The sequence below is a fragment of the Mandrillus leucophaeus genome, unplaced genomic scaffold, assembly GCF_000951045.1.
Source record: "Mandrillus leucophaeus isolate KB7577 unplaced genomic scaffold, Mleu.le_1.0 Scaffold1094, whole genome shotgun sequence".
NCBI classification, from domain to species: domain Eukaryota; kingdom Metazoa; phylum Chordata; class Mammalia; order Primates; family Cercopithecidae; genus Mandrillus; species Mandrillus leucophaeus.
The window spans coordinates 352819-369493 of record NW_012099143.1 but is presented as its reverse complement, the minus strand read 5'-3'; the positions used below and the strand labels follow the sequence as shown (position 1 = coordinate 369493).

At 35.0% G+C, this 16675-nt stretch overlaps 1 protein-coding gene across 2 annotated transcripts in view; it reads right to left on the bottom strand.

Moving 5' to 3' along the window:
- The window catches only part of IFT80 (intraflagellar transport 80), a 136584-nt gene that overhangs the window by 97741 nt on the left and 22168 nt on the right, over positions 1 to 16675 (bottom strand). For both annotated transcript variants that reach the window (XM_011989295.1, XM_011989286.1), the window contains 3 exons: positions 13876 to 13986; positions 12234 to 12302; positions 2385 to 2494 (listed from right to left, as the gene is read on the bottom strand). In XM_011989295.1, the coding sequence (XP_011844685.1) occupies positions 2385 to 2494; positions 12234 to 12302; positions 13876 to 13986 (290 nt within the window). The remainder of the gene's footprint in view (positions 1 to 2384; positions 2495 to 12233; positions 12303 to 13875; positions 13987 to 16675) is intronic.

The window sequence follows — 16675 nt, the reverse complement described above, 5'->3', positions numbered from 1 at the left end:
AAAACAGTCTGGTACTGGATCAAAACAGAGATATAGACCAATGGAACAGAACAGAGCCCTCAGAAATAACACCACACATTTACAACCATCTGATCTTTGACAAACCTGACAAAAACAAGCAATGGGGAAAGGATTCCCTATTTAATAAATGGTGCTGGGGAAACTGGCTAGCCATACGTAGAAAGCTGAAACTGGATCCCTTCCTTACACCTTTTACAAAACTTAATTCAAGATGGATTAAAGACTTAAATGTTAGACCTAAAACCATAAAAATCCTAGAAGAAAATCTAGGCAATACCATTCAGGACATAGGCATGGGCAAGGACTTCATGACTAATACACCGAAAGCAATGGCAACAAAAGCCAAAATTGACAAATGGGATCTAATTAAACTAAAGAGCTTCTGCAGAGCAAAAAGAAACTACCATCAGAGTGAACAGGCAACCTACAGAATCAATCTACGCATCTGACAAAGGGCTAACATCCAGAATCTACAAAGAACTTAAACAAATTTATAAGAAAAGAACAAACTACCCCATCAAAAAGTGGGCAAAGTATATGAACAGACACTTCTCAAAAGAAGATATTTATGCAGCCAACAGACACATGAAAAAATGCTCATCATCACTGGTCATCGGAGAAATGCAAATCAAAACCAAATGAGATACCATCTCACACACAGTTAGAATGGTGATCATTAAAAAGTCAGGAAACAACAGATGCTAGAGAGGATATGGAGACATAGAAATGCTTTTACACTGTTGGTGGGACTGCAAACTAGTTCAACCATTGTGGAAGACAGTGTGGCGATTCTTCAAGGATCTAGAACTAGAAATACCATTTGACCCAGTGATCCCATTACTGGATATACACCCAAAGGATTATAAATCATGCTACTATAAAGACACATGCACATGTATGTTTACTGCAGTGCTATTCACAATAGCAAAGACTTGGAACCAATCCAAATGTCCATCAATGATGGACTGGATTAAGAAAATGTGGTACATATACACCATGGATTATTATGCAGCCATAAAAAAGGATGAGTTCATGTCATTTGCAGTGACACGGATGAAGCTGGAAACCATCATTCTCAGCAAACTATCACAAGGACGGAAAACCAAACACCGCATGTTCTCACTCATAGGTGGGATTTGAACAATGAGAACACGTGGACACAGGACAAGGAACATCACACACCAGGGCCTGTAGTAAGGTGGGGGGATGGGGAAGGGATAGCATTAGGAGAAATACCTAATGTAAATGATGAGTTAATGGATGCAGCAAACCAACATGGCACATGTATACCTATGTAACAAACCTGCACATTGTGCCCATGTACCCTAGAACTTAAAGTATAATTAAAAAAAAAAAAGAAAAGAAAACCAAATTCACATAACTATAAACTAAAGGTATAAACTAAAATATTCAACTTGCCTGTTTTTGCTGTATAAATTTCATAGCAGATTTTCAGCGTAGGTAATTGGCATGGAAGGACTTTGACTAAGAGCCATCAGATCTAGTCCTCTTTCCCAGCTTCTTCCCTTTGCCCATATTTTTTACCTTAGGTGCCTAAGGACAGGGGCTTGTATGTTCTATTCTTGCATGTCCCTATAGTTTCTAGCAGAGTATTCTGCACACTGTAAAAATGTAAATGCATGTTGGCTGTGTAAAATACAGATAGCATAATCTATACAGATGTTATTAATATGGAACCTCGAAGTCATCTCTATGTCCTTATTCCCTAAAATCTACATCTACTCAACTGTTAAAACACATCTATGCCACTGTAGCCTGTCAATGTCTGCCAACAAATCTCTTACTCAAGACCTAGTCATTCTACAATGTTTTCCTGGTCTCCTTGGTTGACTAAAAGGTAGAGATGGCATAGCAACTTATAATAGCATAATAATACAGATAATAACAGGTACTCTATATTGAGTGCTTACTGTATGCCTGGAATTGTCCTTTGTGCTTTGTAATTTAACTCATTTAATCCTCACAGCAATCCTGTTCAGCTGATATTAGTGTCACTGACTAAGAGATAAGAAGGCTGACATTCAACAATATTTTATAACTTGCCTAAGGTCGTGTATAGGTAAGTAAGTGAATATTTGAACTCAAGTGGCTAACTCCAAAGCCTGTGTTCTTATTAGCAAACTATGCTGTATCATTATCAAAATGAGTTGGAATATGGGGAAAACAAACCTTGTTGGAAATATAAAGATATTCCTTGTTCTGTAATAAAGGCTGATTAAACCATGTACTTAAAGACCAGACTGTAAAAAGACCACCCTGAAGAAAGAGACTCCTAAGCAAGTGCCCTCTAGTTTGGCAGTCAGGCAGACCCTGATAACAATTTACATATGACTGAAAAGTACCTGTAAAACTTTAGCATTTGGTTGAAGAGGTTTAATGATTAGTTGCTTGCCTGCTGTATAAAGAACTTTTTCTGAATCAGGGCCCCACGCTACTGAATACACTGGTGTTCCTGAAAGATGAAAAAAAAAAAAAAAAGGCTGATAAACTTTAATTATTATGCCTTATAAAAACAGAGATTGTTAAAAGAATGAAAAAAGTCATATGAGGTGTCATTTCATTTCTTCTCTTTTCAATGGACCTTTCAAAATAGAGTATAGTCTGATGTTGAAATGCTGACTGAGTTAATATTGACCTTTGAAAATCTACTGTGAGCAACTGACATACTATACTTTTAACTAATTAGGATCTTGCTGAGAAAATACAGAGTTTTAGAAATTCCATGTACAGTGCTATTGAAATACATAAGATAAAATAAATATACTTCATTTTAATATAAAGGAATAGCAGAAAAGTCATGATTTATCATTTCCCACCATCAACAGTCATCAGTATGTATTTATTTATTGGCAGCAAATGTTTTTACATTTATTTGCAACTAGTTCAATAAATGATGTTGGTTTAAAGCAGCAGTCTTGGGGCTTGGCTGCACATTGTAATCACCTAGAGCTTTTTAAAAATTTTTATTTTTAATTTTTGTGGGTACACAGTAGATATATTTATGGGATACACGAAATATTTTGATACAGGTATGCAATATAAAATAATTACATCATGGAAAATGGGGTATCCATCCCCTCAAGCATTTTTCCTTTGTGTTATGAACAATCCAATTATACTCTCACCCTGTTGTATTATCAAATGCTAGGACTTATTCATTCATTCATTCTATTTTTGGTACCCATTAACCACCCCACCCCCCTCACAACCCCCATTACCTTTCCCAGCATCTTGTTACCATCCTTCTTCTCTCTAACTCCATGGGTTCCATTGTTTTGATTTTTAGATCCCACAAATAAGTGAGAACACTCAATGTTTGTCTCTCTGTGCCTGACTCATTTCACTCAACATAATGAATGAACTACCGTTCCATCCATGTTGTTGCAAATGATTGAATTTCATTCCTTTTTATGGCTGAATAGTACTCCACCGTATATAAGTACCACATTTGCTTTATCTATTCATCTGTTGATGGACACTTAGGTTGCCTCCAAATCTTGGTATTGTGAACAGAGTTGCAACAAACACAAAAGTGTAGCTATCTCTTTAATATACTGATTTCCTTTCTTTTGGGTATGACTCAGCAATGGAGTTAGAGCCATCAGTATTAAACTGACTCAACGCATAAAGTAACTTAAATTTTACATACTAAAATACAAATGATATACTCACCTTATAAATTAATTATCATACCTGACGCTACAACAGGCAACAGAACTTCCCCTCACATGCTACTTAAGCAGCAGACTAATGGACAGAAATAACTTCATCCCAAAATAATCTAATAACCTCCAACTCATGAATTCACAAATGGCAAATTTTTTTATATCAGATTAGGAAAAGTTTTGTTATCAGCTTTGGCTTTAGCCTGAAACCTTGGCTAAAAGAAGCTCCAATATGTTATAACTTGCATAAAGTTTACTTCCAGAAGAAAAGCACAAGTTTGATTTACCTACCACTCTATAAACTACATTACACTTGATAGTGTTTTCAATTGCCAATAGGAATTTAGAGATGGGATTTTTAAAATAAATTACACTTAAGTATAGTATTTTTTAGCTTAATTATTTTCTAGATTACCTAATGTCTTCTGGAAGACTATACTTTATGTAAGCCTAATTTTAAAAAATGACTATCATATTTATTGAAAGCATTGGTTATATGGCAGTAAATAATCTGTATTCCACTTCCCTGGCCCAGCTGTCTACTCATTAGGCAGGTGAATCAAGGTTATGTAGTTAATCTATGAAATAGTAACCCAAATATACTTACAAAACCAGCTTTTAAAAATTGTCTAGGACTCCTAAATCAGACTATTGTAGTAACTGACTTTCTGTGAATAAATGAACCAATGAATAAATGAATGAATCTTTAAGGAATTTACATTCTTAGTGGAATGAAATCTGAATTTCAGGGTTTGTGGGCAATCAATAAAATTTAATTGTTTATTTAAATGAAAAGCCCAACTGATGATACAATCAACAGGGAATAAATTTCAGTAAGAGAAATGCTTTTGTTTAAGAGGTACTCTACTTTTTTTGTGCCATTTTCTCCCTAATAAAAATATAATTCGTTTATGAACCAGTCCCAATGGTTTATAGAGGTTAGAAAGTCTAGTCTAGACCCAGTCCAAAAAAAAAAAACCCTGAAACATGTCTTCCACAGTTCAGGTGTTATAAAATGTCTAAATCCTGTTTAGTCAATGACATCTAGGATTGTTCTGTATCAAAGGAACCCACAGAAATTCTTCCTGATGAGATGGCCAACCTCAGAAGGTACTCCTCCTTCTTCTGTACTTGATGAGTATATTTTCTGGGAATATTCTCTGGGAGTAGCCAGGAGTTGACCTGTGCTTCAAAAATAAATCTCCAAATGAACGAAGTTTAACCTTAATAAACTCCCCCAAAAATAGAAGTCAAAATTTCAGATATTTCAAATGTAGTTCTTGTTGATCACTGGAAAGGAGTAACAGGGACTTACTAGTTAAGGTGGTAGAATTATAGATGCCATCTTTATTTCCATTATTATAGTTATAATGTTTGTACAAAAAAGTAAATTAATATGTTTTAATTTATAGCCTATCAAATCTTCATAAATACACTCAGTAAAATTATACTTTCCTGGGGTGTATACTAAACTATGACAAACACCTACCCTCAAGGAAATAATTCAGTAAATACAACTCCCATTGAGTTATACAGGATGTGACTTTAAGGCTTTAGTTGTGGTAAAAGGCACAGTTGGGGTATAGAATGAGGAACTAAGGACTCTTTAGTTCTCTTAACTTTAACATTTAATTTGTGGTCCCATTAAGTCAGTTATGACACCATTTCCTTTTTTATGAACCTTTCTTCATCGTATTTATCTTCCCTTTGGGACAAAGAGATAATTCATTTCCTGCTTATAAAACAAATTTGTAAACAATAATGTTAAAAAAACAGGTATAACTTATATAATAAAAGAAAATAAGCTTATAAAGAAAAAGTTAAGTAATTCCTTTGTTATGTGGTTTTTAACCACATTCCTTCAATCAAAATACAAGCTATGGAAACAAATATGGAAACAAATAATTTATTTATGATAAATAAGCAAGGTCAATAGATAGGACTCATTAGTTACTCTCCTTAACCACTAAAAATTCAAAATGGATATAACATCAAAAGCCTTGATCTTTATTACAACCATTCCTTACATTTAAAATAAAATTACTGTATATGTGAACATTTTCTTTTCTAGAAGGAAATAAACTACATAGCTATACAACTTTCAATTTGGGTGGTTCTAATAAAGATCATTATTAAAAGTGGAAGAATCAGCTTCACAGAATAATTTCTATTATTATGAAATCCAACCACTAGCATTTAAAAAATCTATAATATTTCAAATTTTTAAAATATACTTATTAAAGTATGAATTATTCCCACTGCTATGTTTCACTTTGCAAAGTCAGCAGGGAAATAACAAATTTAGCCTTTGGATTGAATTACTTTAAAACAAAGAGTGTAGCAAATTATATAACAAAATGGTATTTATTTCATCATTAACAAAAATGGACAAAAAACAAATAGCTTTATAATAGTTTTTTACTTTTTATATCAGAAATTTAAATTTATGCTCCATTTCTGCTAAGACACTCAAAAAGATCTTGTTTTTCTAACTTTGTACACTAAAATCATGTGACCTTTTTGACATTTTTTAAGAAACCACATGCACCTGGGGTTGTGTTAAATGTCAGACCCTTATCTCTCCATAAAACAAATTATCTAAATTCTTTCAACCTGTTGAAGGCATTTTAAACCACAGAAGAGGAGACAAAAATATATTTCAATTGTTTTAAGGAAGTACATGGTCAAATATACCATGTTTTTCACATTCACACTATAAAAGTATCCCCTAAAAACGTTGTTTTTGTATGTTTTTAAGAATGCCTTTGAAACAAACTGTTCACTACTATAATAAAGCATTAGCTATCTTTGCCTTGAATGCAGTATTGGTCTACATTGAGTGAATAGAAGTAAAGTACTTGAAATAGAGTCTGGCACTATATAGCACTATCTGTTAACTACTACTACTACTACAAATTATTTTGTAATGTAATAAGCAAGCATTTGCTTACTGTATTGTTCATAGTAGTAGCCATTTGATTTTTTTTTTTTTTTTCCTGTTTTGGCCAAATCATTGGCATTCAAATCATTTCATTTGTAGGAGACATGAGCTAACAATACTTAGTCAAGTGGGATGTATTCAAAAAATTCCAGGCTCCATGCTTACGTATGTCACTGGATCAATACAAGAAAAAGTTTAAATAAAGGCTTTTTTTTTTTTTTTAGTTTCTATCTTCAACCACTTCTCCCTTGGGGGGTCTCAACTTTCCCCATAGTTTCACCTTTCACTTAATGTAACTGACTCCCAAATTAATATTTTAGCCTTTACCTCTGAGCTCCAACACATTTCTACTTGATCCAAAGAGATCTCCATCACAGAGCTTCAAATTCTACATATCCAAAACCATCATCCCTTCACATATATTTCCTAATTTATCCCTCTTTGAAGTCTTTGCCCTTACAGGGTACATCCCTCTCAGTCCCTGAGAACTATTCACTTTTCCAACTACTATTGTCACTGCCTCTATTCAAGCCTTAACCGCTGCCTTCGTTCAAGTTTTCATTAGCACTAGAATAGACAATTTCAAACCTTACTGGCCACCTCTATTTAATCTCAACCTCCTCTAGTTTTATTATTACTGCAAAGGGAATCTTTCTAAAAGATTGGCATTATCTTTTACTTTCCTGGTCAATTTTTTAAAGGTTTTGTATGCTTATAGAATAAATGCCAAACCCCTTCCTTTAGCATCCAGGACTGTCAGTGTTTTGGTCCCCTTGGCAGTACTATCCTTCACATGGCCTACACTCTGGCCCAAGAAGTTAGCTCCCACTCACCTGATTTCTATGTCTCACAGTCTTCTGTCTCTAAGCCTCTTATGACGCCAAGCTTCTTAACAGCTTCACTCCAATGCCAACAAGACCATTTCCTTTCCTATTTCTTCACTCTTCAAAGCCCAGTTCAAAAGATGCTGCAATATTTGCCAGGAAGACTTCCCAATACCTTCACTCTCCCCAGAGCATTAATCTTAACCCTCTGGTCCACTCCTACCTGCCACCAACAGCACCTTAAGCACATTCCCTTGTATTACAATTATTTATTTATTTATTTTTATTGATTGATTTTTTTGAGAAAGGGTCTTACTCTGGCGCCCAGGCTGGAGTGCAGCGACATGATCACAGCTCACTGTAACCTCAACGCCTGTGGGCTCAGGTGATCCTCCCACCTCAGTCTTCTGAGTAGCTGGGACTATAGGGATGCACCACTATGCCTAGCTAACTTTTGTATTTTTTGTAGAGATGGAGTTTTCCCATGTTGCCCAGGCTGATCTCCAGCTCCTGGGCTCAAGTGATCTGCCCACCTCAGCCTCTCAAGTGTTGAGATTACAGGCATAAGCCACTGTGCCCAGCCACAATTATTTACATTTACAGTTTACCTCCTTTACTAAATTCATTATAGACAAGTTCCATGTTTTGTTGTTCTATTCCTCCACTTGAAAACAGTGTGGGAAAAATGTCCTTAAAGGTTTGCAGCATTACTTTATATACTTTAATTAGAGATTAAAACTAGAACAATGACACAAAACATATGGCCTAAGTATAATTATCTCTGGTGTACATATTATTTTTCTCTAATAAGGAACAATAAATTCCCCATAATACCATTAAGAATCATTTTTAAACTAAGTCAAATACCCCCAACCAAAACTGAGATTAAAGTATCTTTTGGATTAGAAGAGAAGTTAATGGCTATGGCTTTTTCTATCCAAACATCTGGCTCCAATAGTCAAGAAATGAATTCAGGAATTAATCTCTATTCATCAAGAAATAAGTATAATTAACATACATAGGCAAAGCCACACGGATGCTTTCAACACTGTTTACAGAATTCCAAATTTTATGATAATTCAGGTTTATGTTATTTCATTTTTGCGTCAAAATTTAGTTTCTCCCTTCAAAGGAGGCAACAGTCTTGCACCCCCAGCTGCCTTGGCCTTCTTACTTGAGCCTTTAGCATCCAGCTCTCAGTAGTTCAGATTTACAATCACCCTCAAAACTTGCAGTGCCTAATAGATCAAAGAAACTTTATAAGTAATTAGGGACCTTTCCTTTTGGGTTAGTGTCATTATAACAACTTAACTGCTCTACTGATTTTTCTGGAGACGAAAAAGGAAAAGTCTATGCCTTATTAGGAAAGTGTTGGTGGCACCAATGATTAAAAACTCAAAAATTAGATGCATAGTTCTAAAGTAAGTTTGTAATTCTTAGTCCAGAAAAAGATATCAGATTACTCTGTTGAAATACCAAGAGGTTAGCCAAAATGGGGATATATAGCTAATTTAATTCTGCTTATTAATCCGTAATTAACAAACTTTGAATGAGAACAATAAAATTAAAATAGGACAACAATGATAGTCATTTCAAAGTCATTTGATGTTAAGGAAAACACATTTTAAATGTTGATGGGTAATATCATTACATGATATAACGAATACATCAGAAAATCACCCGTACTTTATGGTATATTCTGTATTTTAGTTTTTAAGAAAATCTTGTTTACCCATCTATGAAGGCAGTGAGGGGAAGAGCATCACCATCCCTCTCTAAAATAAACACCTCACACAAAAACTAACTCAAAATGGATCACAGACCTGAATGTAAGCACTGAAATATAAGTGAAATTTTTATGGCATGGAATTAGGCAATGGCTTTGTCACTATAATATGAAAAGCAGAAGCAAATTTTGTATTTTTTGTTGAGTTGAGGTTTCACCATGCTGCCAAGGCTGGTCTCAAATTCCTGAGCTCAAGTGATCCACCCACCTCGGCCTCCCAAAGTGCTGGGATTACAGGAGTGAGCCACGATGCCTGGCCAAAATGTCCTGATTTTTAATACTGGGCCTCTACCATGCTGGTGGGCCAGATTAAGCTCAGAGGCCATCTAATTGTGATCTCCAATTTTCTTCATTTGTGAACATGTGCTTCCAACAGGCCTTTTCAAGTCTGAAGACTCTGAATGCATTTTCCCCATGAGAATAAAATAAGTAGCAATTTGGTTCCAGACTCATTATACAGGAAAACTATAGCACTAAACTACTAGCACTATTATCACCTAAAACAGTGATCCCCAGCCTTTTTGGCACCAGGAACTGGTTTTGTGGAAGACAATTTTTCCATGGACCAGGTGGGGGATGGTTCAGGATGATTCAAGGGCATCATATTTATTGTGCACTTTATTTCTATTTTTACATTGTAATATATAATTAAATAATTATACAACTCACCATAATGTAGAATCAGTGGGAGCCCTGAACTTGTTTTCCTGCAACTAGATGGTCCCATCTCGGGGTGATGGGAGACAGTGACAGATCATCAGGCATCAGATTCTCATAAGGAGTGAATAACCCAGATCCCTCGTATGCACAGTTCACAATAGGATTTGCACTTCTATGAGAATCTAATGTCACCACTGATGTGACAGGAGGTGGAGCTCAGGCAGTAATGGAAGTGATGGGGAGCAGCTATAAATATAGATAAAGCTTTACTTGCTCGCCCACCTACCGCTCATCTCCTGCTGTAATGCCCAGCTAACACACAACAGACAGCTACTGGTCTGTGGCCCAAGGGTTGGGGACCCCTGACCTAGACTAAACAATTAACAATGTTTGTATTAAACAACTTATTCCAAGTTTCCATTTTAGACTTTAGAACATCTGAAATGGTGAATCCACAGGTAGTAAATGGGAAGGAGGTAACAGAAAAATTGAAGGAAGTGGAAGCAGCACTGGGAGGGTACTGGTGAAGGGTCTCGGGAAAGAATTCAAATCTTCAGACTCGCACAGTGGCTCACACCTGTAATCCCAACACTTTGGGAGGCTGAAGCAGGAGGATCACTTGAGCCCAGGAGTTCAAGACCAGCCCGGGAACATGGCAAAATCTCGTCTCTACCAGAAAAAATATCTATATATACAACAAATTAGCCAGGTGTGGTGGCACACACATGTACTCCCAGCCACTTGGGAAGCCAAGGTGGCAAGATCGATTGAGCCCGGGAGGAGTAGGTTACAGGGAGCCAAGATTGTGCCACTGTACTCCAGTTGGGTTACAGACAAAGACCCTGTCAAAAAAGAAAGGAAGGAAGAAAGGAGGGAAGGAAGGGAGGAAGGGAGGGAGGGAGGGAGGGAGGGAGGGAGGAAGGAAAAATCTTCTATGGTGGATAGTGGCATTGGCTTTTAGAATTTCTCTGAAGATCTGTGTCATCTATAGGCAACAAATTGACAGGAGAAAGAGAAAAGAAAAGAAAAATGGATATAGCATTTCAGCTGCTGCAAACTGTCTCAGCAGTAGCAGTAGCTGAAATTCCTGTAGTTCTTCCAAGAGCCAGTGATCTCTGGAAGAATTCTGTCAATTACTCGTAAGTCATTCATCACAAATTGAGAATGTCAAATAATTAGCCTTAAAAGAAAAATCTATGAAGCCAAAGGTAAATCCATCTGCCTACTAGAAGATTAAAGTAAGATTTATGTTCTAAAGGTACATGTATTACTAAAGTAACAATAAGTTGACTTTTGCTGTTAACTGAAATTTACCCATGGCTACTTCTATGAACTCTGAATTTTCTACTCATAAATAAATATTCTACCTTGAGATTATCTGTAGCAAACATTTAAGCTCAGAAAAGAAATACTACCTAGTATTTCTGGTTACCTTTGCTAACATTCAGTTAATATATAGCTAAAGAAATGCAAGTGATTTGAAGCTTATCCTAAAAGTAAACGTGATTTTTAAAATAAAATTTGGAAATTTTTGGAAGTCAGTTATTGAAAATGTTTCACAATATGACTTTATCAAATAGTTCTGAGGAATAGTCCTCAAGTTTTTTGGCAACCTGAAGATCAGCTGATACACGCTCAGGTAAACATTAAAACTGCTTACTGTTCCTATGTAAAATCTAACTAAGAAAATTAATCTGTTACACAGAAAAAAATCATATGTAATCTAACTTCTAACAGGAAGAACCACTGGATTGATTTTATGGCCACTCCTTTCTATTAACATAAAAAATTAAGATGCTACTCTAAATAGTGTGGTTTACCAAATTTCAGATTCTTAGTGTGTCTGTTCCCCTCCATTAGTATAGAAATCAAACATACAACTTAATTTGGAAGAGGTGTTAATATTATGAAGAGTTATTGGGGGTTTTTAAGTAAGGAGATACTCAATGTCTTTTCGTACTATGATTTACTAAACTAGACAGCCAATTCCATTCTATATAAGAAATGCTTCAAACGTTTCACAATTATTTTTTGAAAATATTTAGCTTATAACTGCCTTTATAGAGATTCACTAACATAAAGAAGAAGCCCTTGAGTATTTCTTATAGTTCTTGGCTTGAAATAATAGCGTTACCATGGTACATCAGGTACCAAGCAAAGCAAGACAAAAAAGTGTAAAAAATAAAAGATTACAGATTTTGAACTCAACCAAAGTCAGTCTCAACCACCATATTAGATTTTTTCTAAAACAAAACTTTAAGGCATTTTTGTATTGTATAATTTGCAAAAATGAAATTGTCAATTGTAAAACATACCTTGCTGAGCTAAAGTAGATCTAAGCATCCCAGTCTTTGACCAAATTTTTATTTGCCCATCTTCTCCAACTATACAGGGAAAAAAAAATTTAATCAGTATTTTTACCTATAGGAAATAAATTTAAACATTACATTTGCATATAAAAATTAACAGTATCTATACTACTGCATATTCTTTTTTTTTCTAGGCTTCCTCAAATCATGGAGTATTACTGCATATTTAAAATTCAGATACGGTTTAATTAAATGGCAGAGTACTTTATAACTGTATCATTTAATAGAAATTACTTTGAAATGATTTTATCAAAGTAGCTTAACTTTCATGACTAAAATTTTTATTTCCTTCAATCTTAGAAGACTTATAAGTATATTACGCAAATAATGTTTCCTTTGTCACTGCAATCTCCATCTTAGAATTCCAAGAAAAGTGTTTCCAGTGTAATAAGCAGAGCTGCAGCCAAATTCCAATGAACTGGGGACTGAATGAAGTGAGGTAATAGACTACTCTTTTGAACAGCTTGGCTGAAAAAGGGAGAAAGAAAATAGCTGCAGGTAGAGAGAGTTGTTTGTTAAGAGAGGGATTTCTATTTCTTCTTAATTTTTAAGATGGGTGACATCTGAACATATTTACATGCTGATAAAGAAACCATTGGAAAAGATGTTAAAGATACAAGTAAGAGAAGTGCCAGTTCACTGAGGAAAGTCCTAGAGAAGGCCCAGAGTATAGGCGTGGTGGTTTTAAAATACATCCTCAAGTTCTTTGTTATTCTTCCCTTCAAGTGGCACAGTTTAATTTCCCTCTCTTTCAGTGTGGGCTGTACTTAGTGACTTGCTAAGTTAACAGAATATAACTGAAACAGAGTATAATGTCTGAGGATGCACTACAAAAGATATAGTAGCTTCTACCTGGCTCTCTTTTGGATCACTGGGAGACACCAGCTGTCATGTTGTAAAAACACTTAAGCAGCCCTATGGAAATGCCTGTGTGGCAAGGAATTAATTAAGGTCTCCTTCCAAAGCCAGAGAAGAACTAAGGCCTCCTGCCAACAACCATGTGAGTAAGACATCTTGGAAGTGGATCCTCCAGCCCCAGACAAGCCTTCATATGACTGCCGCCCCATCCAACAATTTGACCAGAACCTCATGAGAGGCTCTGAGTGAGACAGAACCACCCACCTAAACTGTTCCCTGACCCACGGAAACTATCAGGTACTATATGCTTATTATTTTAAGTCACTAACGATTAATTTGTTATAAGCAATATATAACTAATGTAATAGGTGAAGTTAAGAATCCTTAGAGTAGGGCAGGGGACGGGAAAGAGACAGAATGGGGATAACGGTCAGTTAAATGAGAATATTTGGAATTTTCAAATTTTAAAGAATTACAACTTTTATTTATCCCATATTTGACCATTCCAAAAGCCTTCTTTGACAGAACAGTCTCCAAAGGTCACATAAGAAAATGATTAATATAACATTCTGAATTATAACATTTATATAGCAGTGTAGAACAACACTATGCCAATTATTTGCTATCAGACAATGCTATTAGACATTATTGCTAAATGAAAATATTCTGTTTCTTTGGAAATTTTTCTTTAAAATATTCATTTCAAAAGTCATTTTAACAGACAACTTACCTGTAACTAATGCTGTTCCTTCATAATTCCATCTTCCTGCAAGTACTGCTCCACAGTGAGCTTCTATACTTTTTTCTACTCTTCCTAATTTGGAAATCAGATGAAATTTACCTAAAAGAAATTACATTTGAAAAATCTATTTTATTTATTCAATCAACAAAGCACCTACTACTAGACTAAGTAACAGGCACTAGAGGCATAAAGGCAAATATTAACAATATAATTATTCTTAATCTCACACATAAATCTGTTGGAAAATAGGCACAAAAACAAAACTATTTAAATATTTTAAAATAAATTGAAAATGCATATGCTTACTTGGTTCAAAATAATTATATATGTTCAAAATAGGGAAAAATTCAAATTCATAAACCTTTTGATTTAGTTAACATAATTTAAAGACCTATGGTCTGGGTATATGTCTATGCTTCAGAAACAATGTGCCAATAAATATGCCACACCTATGGATGAGAAAGTGTTTTAAATTACCAGCTGTATATTACTAGACTTAATGATCATTCAGAAACCAAATGATCCTTTCCTGGCTTCTTGTATCACTTATTCTTTGCACTGTTGACTTGTCTCTCTGACATCTCATATAATTAGCTTATGTCCTTTAAAGTTACAGTGTTTTTACTTTTTGCCAATATATGTACAAACTTCTGCAACTAAGTGGCTTCCTTTTGTCTACCTGTTGCCTGATACAGTATAAAATTATATAAGGCAAGTATTTTATCCATTTTACTATTTTGGTTCCTCTCCTTTATACCTTTTCCAGCTTTTTTATAGTCTATTTAAAAAAAAAAGTCAAGACTGCAAAACTGTGCTTAAATACAAGACTTTCTTGACATTTCTCTTGACCTTCCCTTGGCCACATCACAGCAGAGTTTTATGTCCCTCTGATTTATCATAGCACTGTATACATATGTCTATTATGTTACTTGTTTCAAGGTTTTATATTCACAGTTCTTAGCTCTGTCCATTGAAAGGGCCTTGAAGCAAATACACCCCATTGGAATGAGCACAGCTAGCACTGTTATCTTGTTTTTTTAAATACCATTAACCACCAGAAAAAGAACAGGTCTCTGTGGAAAATGGCTGATTTGGGGGCTGGGACTAAGAAAGTACAAGATAAGCCTGGAACATCTTGTGCCAGCAAGGAAGTGCTCAAAAAATGATGAGGACACATATAAAATTAAAAAAAAAAAAAATCACTGTGGCTGGCCTGATGGGGCTCTCACTGGCCAAATCTGGGGCACTTTTAACATCAAAATCTAAAAATGATAATAATATATTTATGAAATAAAATGAGAATCCACAAGTGTAATCTGACCCCCCCCCAAAAAAAACAAATAAATATATGGGCATGGGACAGGAACCTCTTCCTTGGAGTAGAATACCAACTAATCAATATGGAAGGAATTATGGAGTTGGAAAAATTACCATTTGGCAAACCATCTTAGTAATAAATGATTCAGCCAAGAGTCATCAATAGACGTTAAGAGAGTGGGAGGAAGTTTGATGAGGAAAAGAATATTTTTACATAGTCTCAAAGTATCTTTTCACAAATTATTAAGAGGAATAAATAGTAACTTTACAGAATTAACTTAATGAACATGAACTTTTTAACTTATAATTAAGGTTAACATCACCAATAATGGGTCAAACCAACATCATTAATCTCCTAATCTGATGCCCCAAGTATTCCTGCTAAGGACATATAAATTGAATCTAATCATGAGGGAACATCAGACAAAAACAAATTGAAGAACTATAAAATAACAGGCATATATTCTTCAACACTGTCAAGATCATAAAAGACTGAAAAGTTGTTCCAGATTAAAGGAAGCTAAAGAGACACAACAAAAGCAATATGTTATCCCGTACCAGCAAAAATAAATTTCTATGGAAAATTAGAATGATTGTTAAAATTTAAATATAAACTATAGATTAGATAATAGTATTGCATCAATGTTAAATGTCCTGATTTTTATCAACAAATTGTGGCAATGTAACAGAAACTTCTTATTCTTAGGAAATGCATTGAAGTATTTATGGTTAAAAGTACATGTCTACAAATTGCTCTCACATCTTTCAGGAAAAGGGTGTATGTTGAGGGGGAGGGAGGTTTGTATAAAAAGAAACAGAGCCAATACTTTGTCCCAATGTATAAGGGACAAAATGTTAAACTAGTTAATCTGGATAAAGGACCTGCAGGAATTGTTTGTACGATTCTTAAAACTTTTCTGTAAATGCAAAATTAAATCAAAATTGTTTAAGTCAAATGTTCCCTTTATCATCTGAGGTAAATTAAATTCTAGCTGTGGTTCAGGGTCAATCTTCTAAGCGCCAGGCACTCTACAAAGTGATTTTATACATGTATCTCATTTAATCAAGTTTCTGAAAAACAAAGTTTTAAAAAACTACCACAAGTCTCTCAGTAAATGAGGTGTAATCTGATATTATTGTTTGGCCTAACATCCTTTCCATCTTCAGGTTACAAAAGCCCTCTTCTCTTCTCTTTCTCTTTCCCTTTGCATGTGGATGGCCTGAGGCTGGATATGCTCAATCAGTGTCCCATTGTCTTTTTTTTTTTTTTTTTTGAGACAGAGTCTCGCTCTGTCACCCAGGATGGAGTGCAATGGCAAAATCTCGGCTCACTGCAACCTCTGCCTTCCAGGTTCAAGCAATTCTCCTACCTCAGCCTCCAGAGTAGCTGGGACTATAGGCATGTGCCACTATGCCTGCCTAAAACGTTTTTGTATTTCAGTACAGACAGGGTTTTATCATGTTGCTCAGG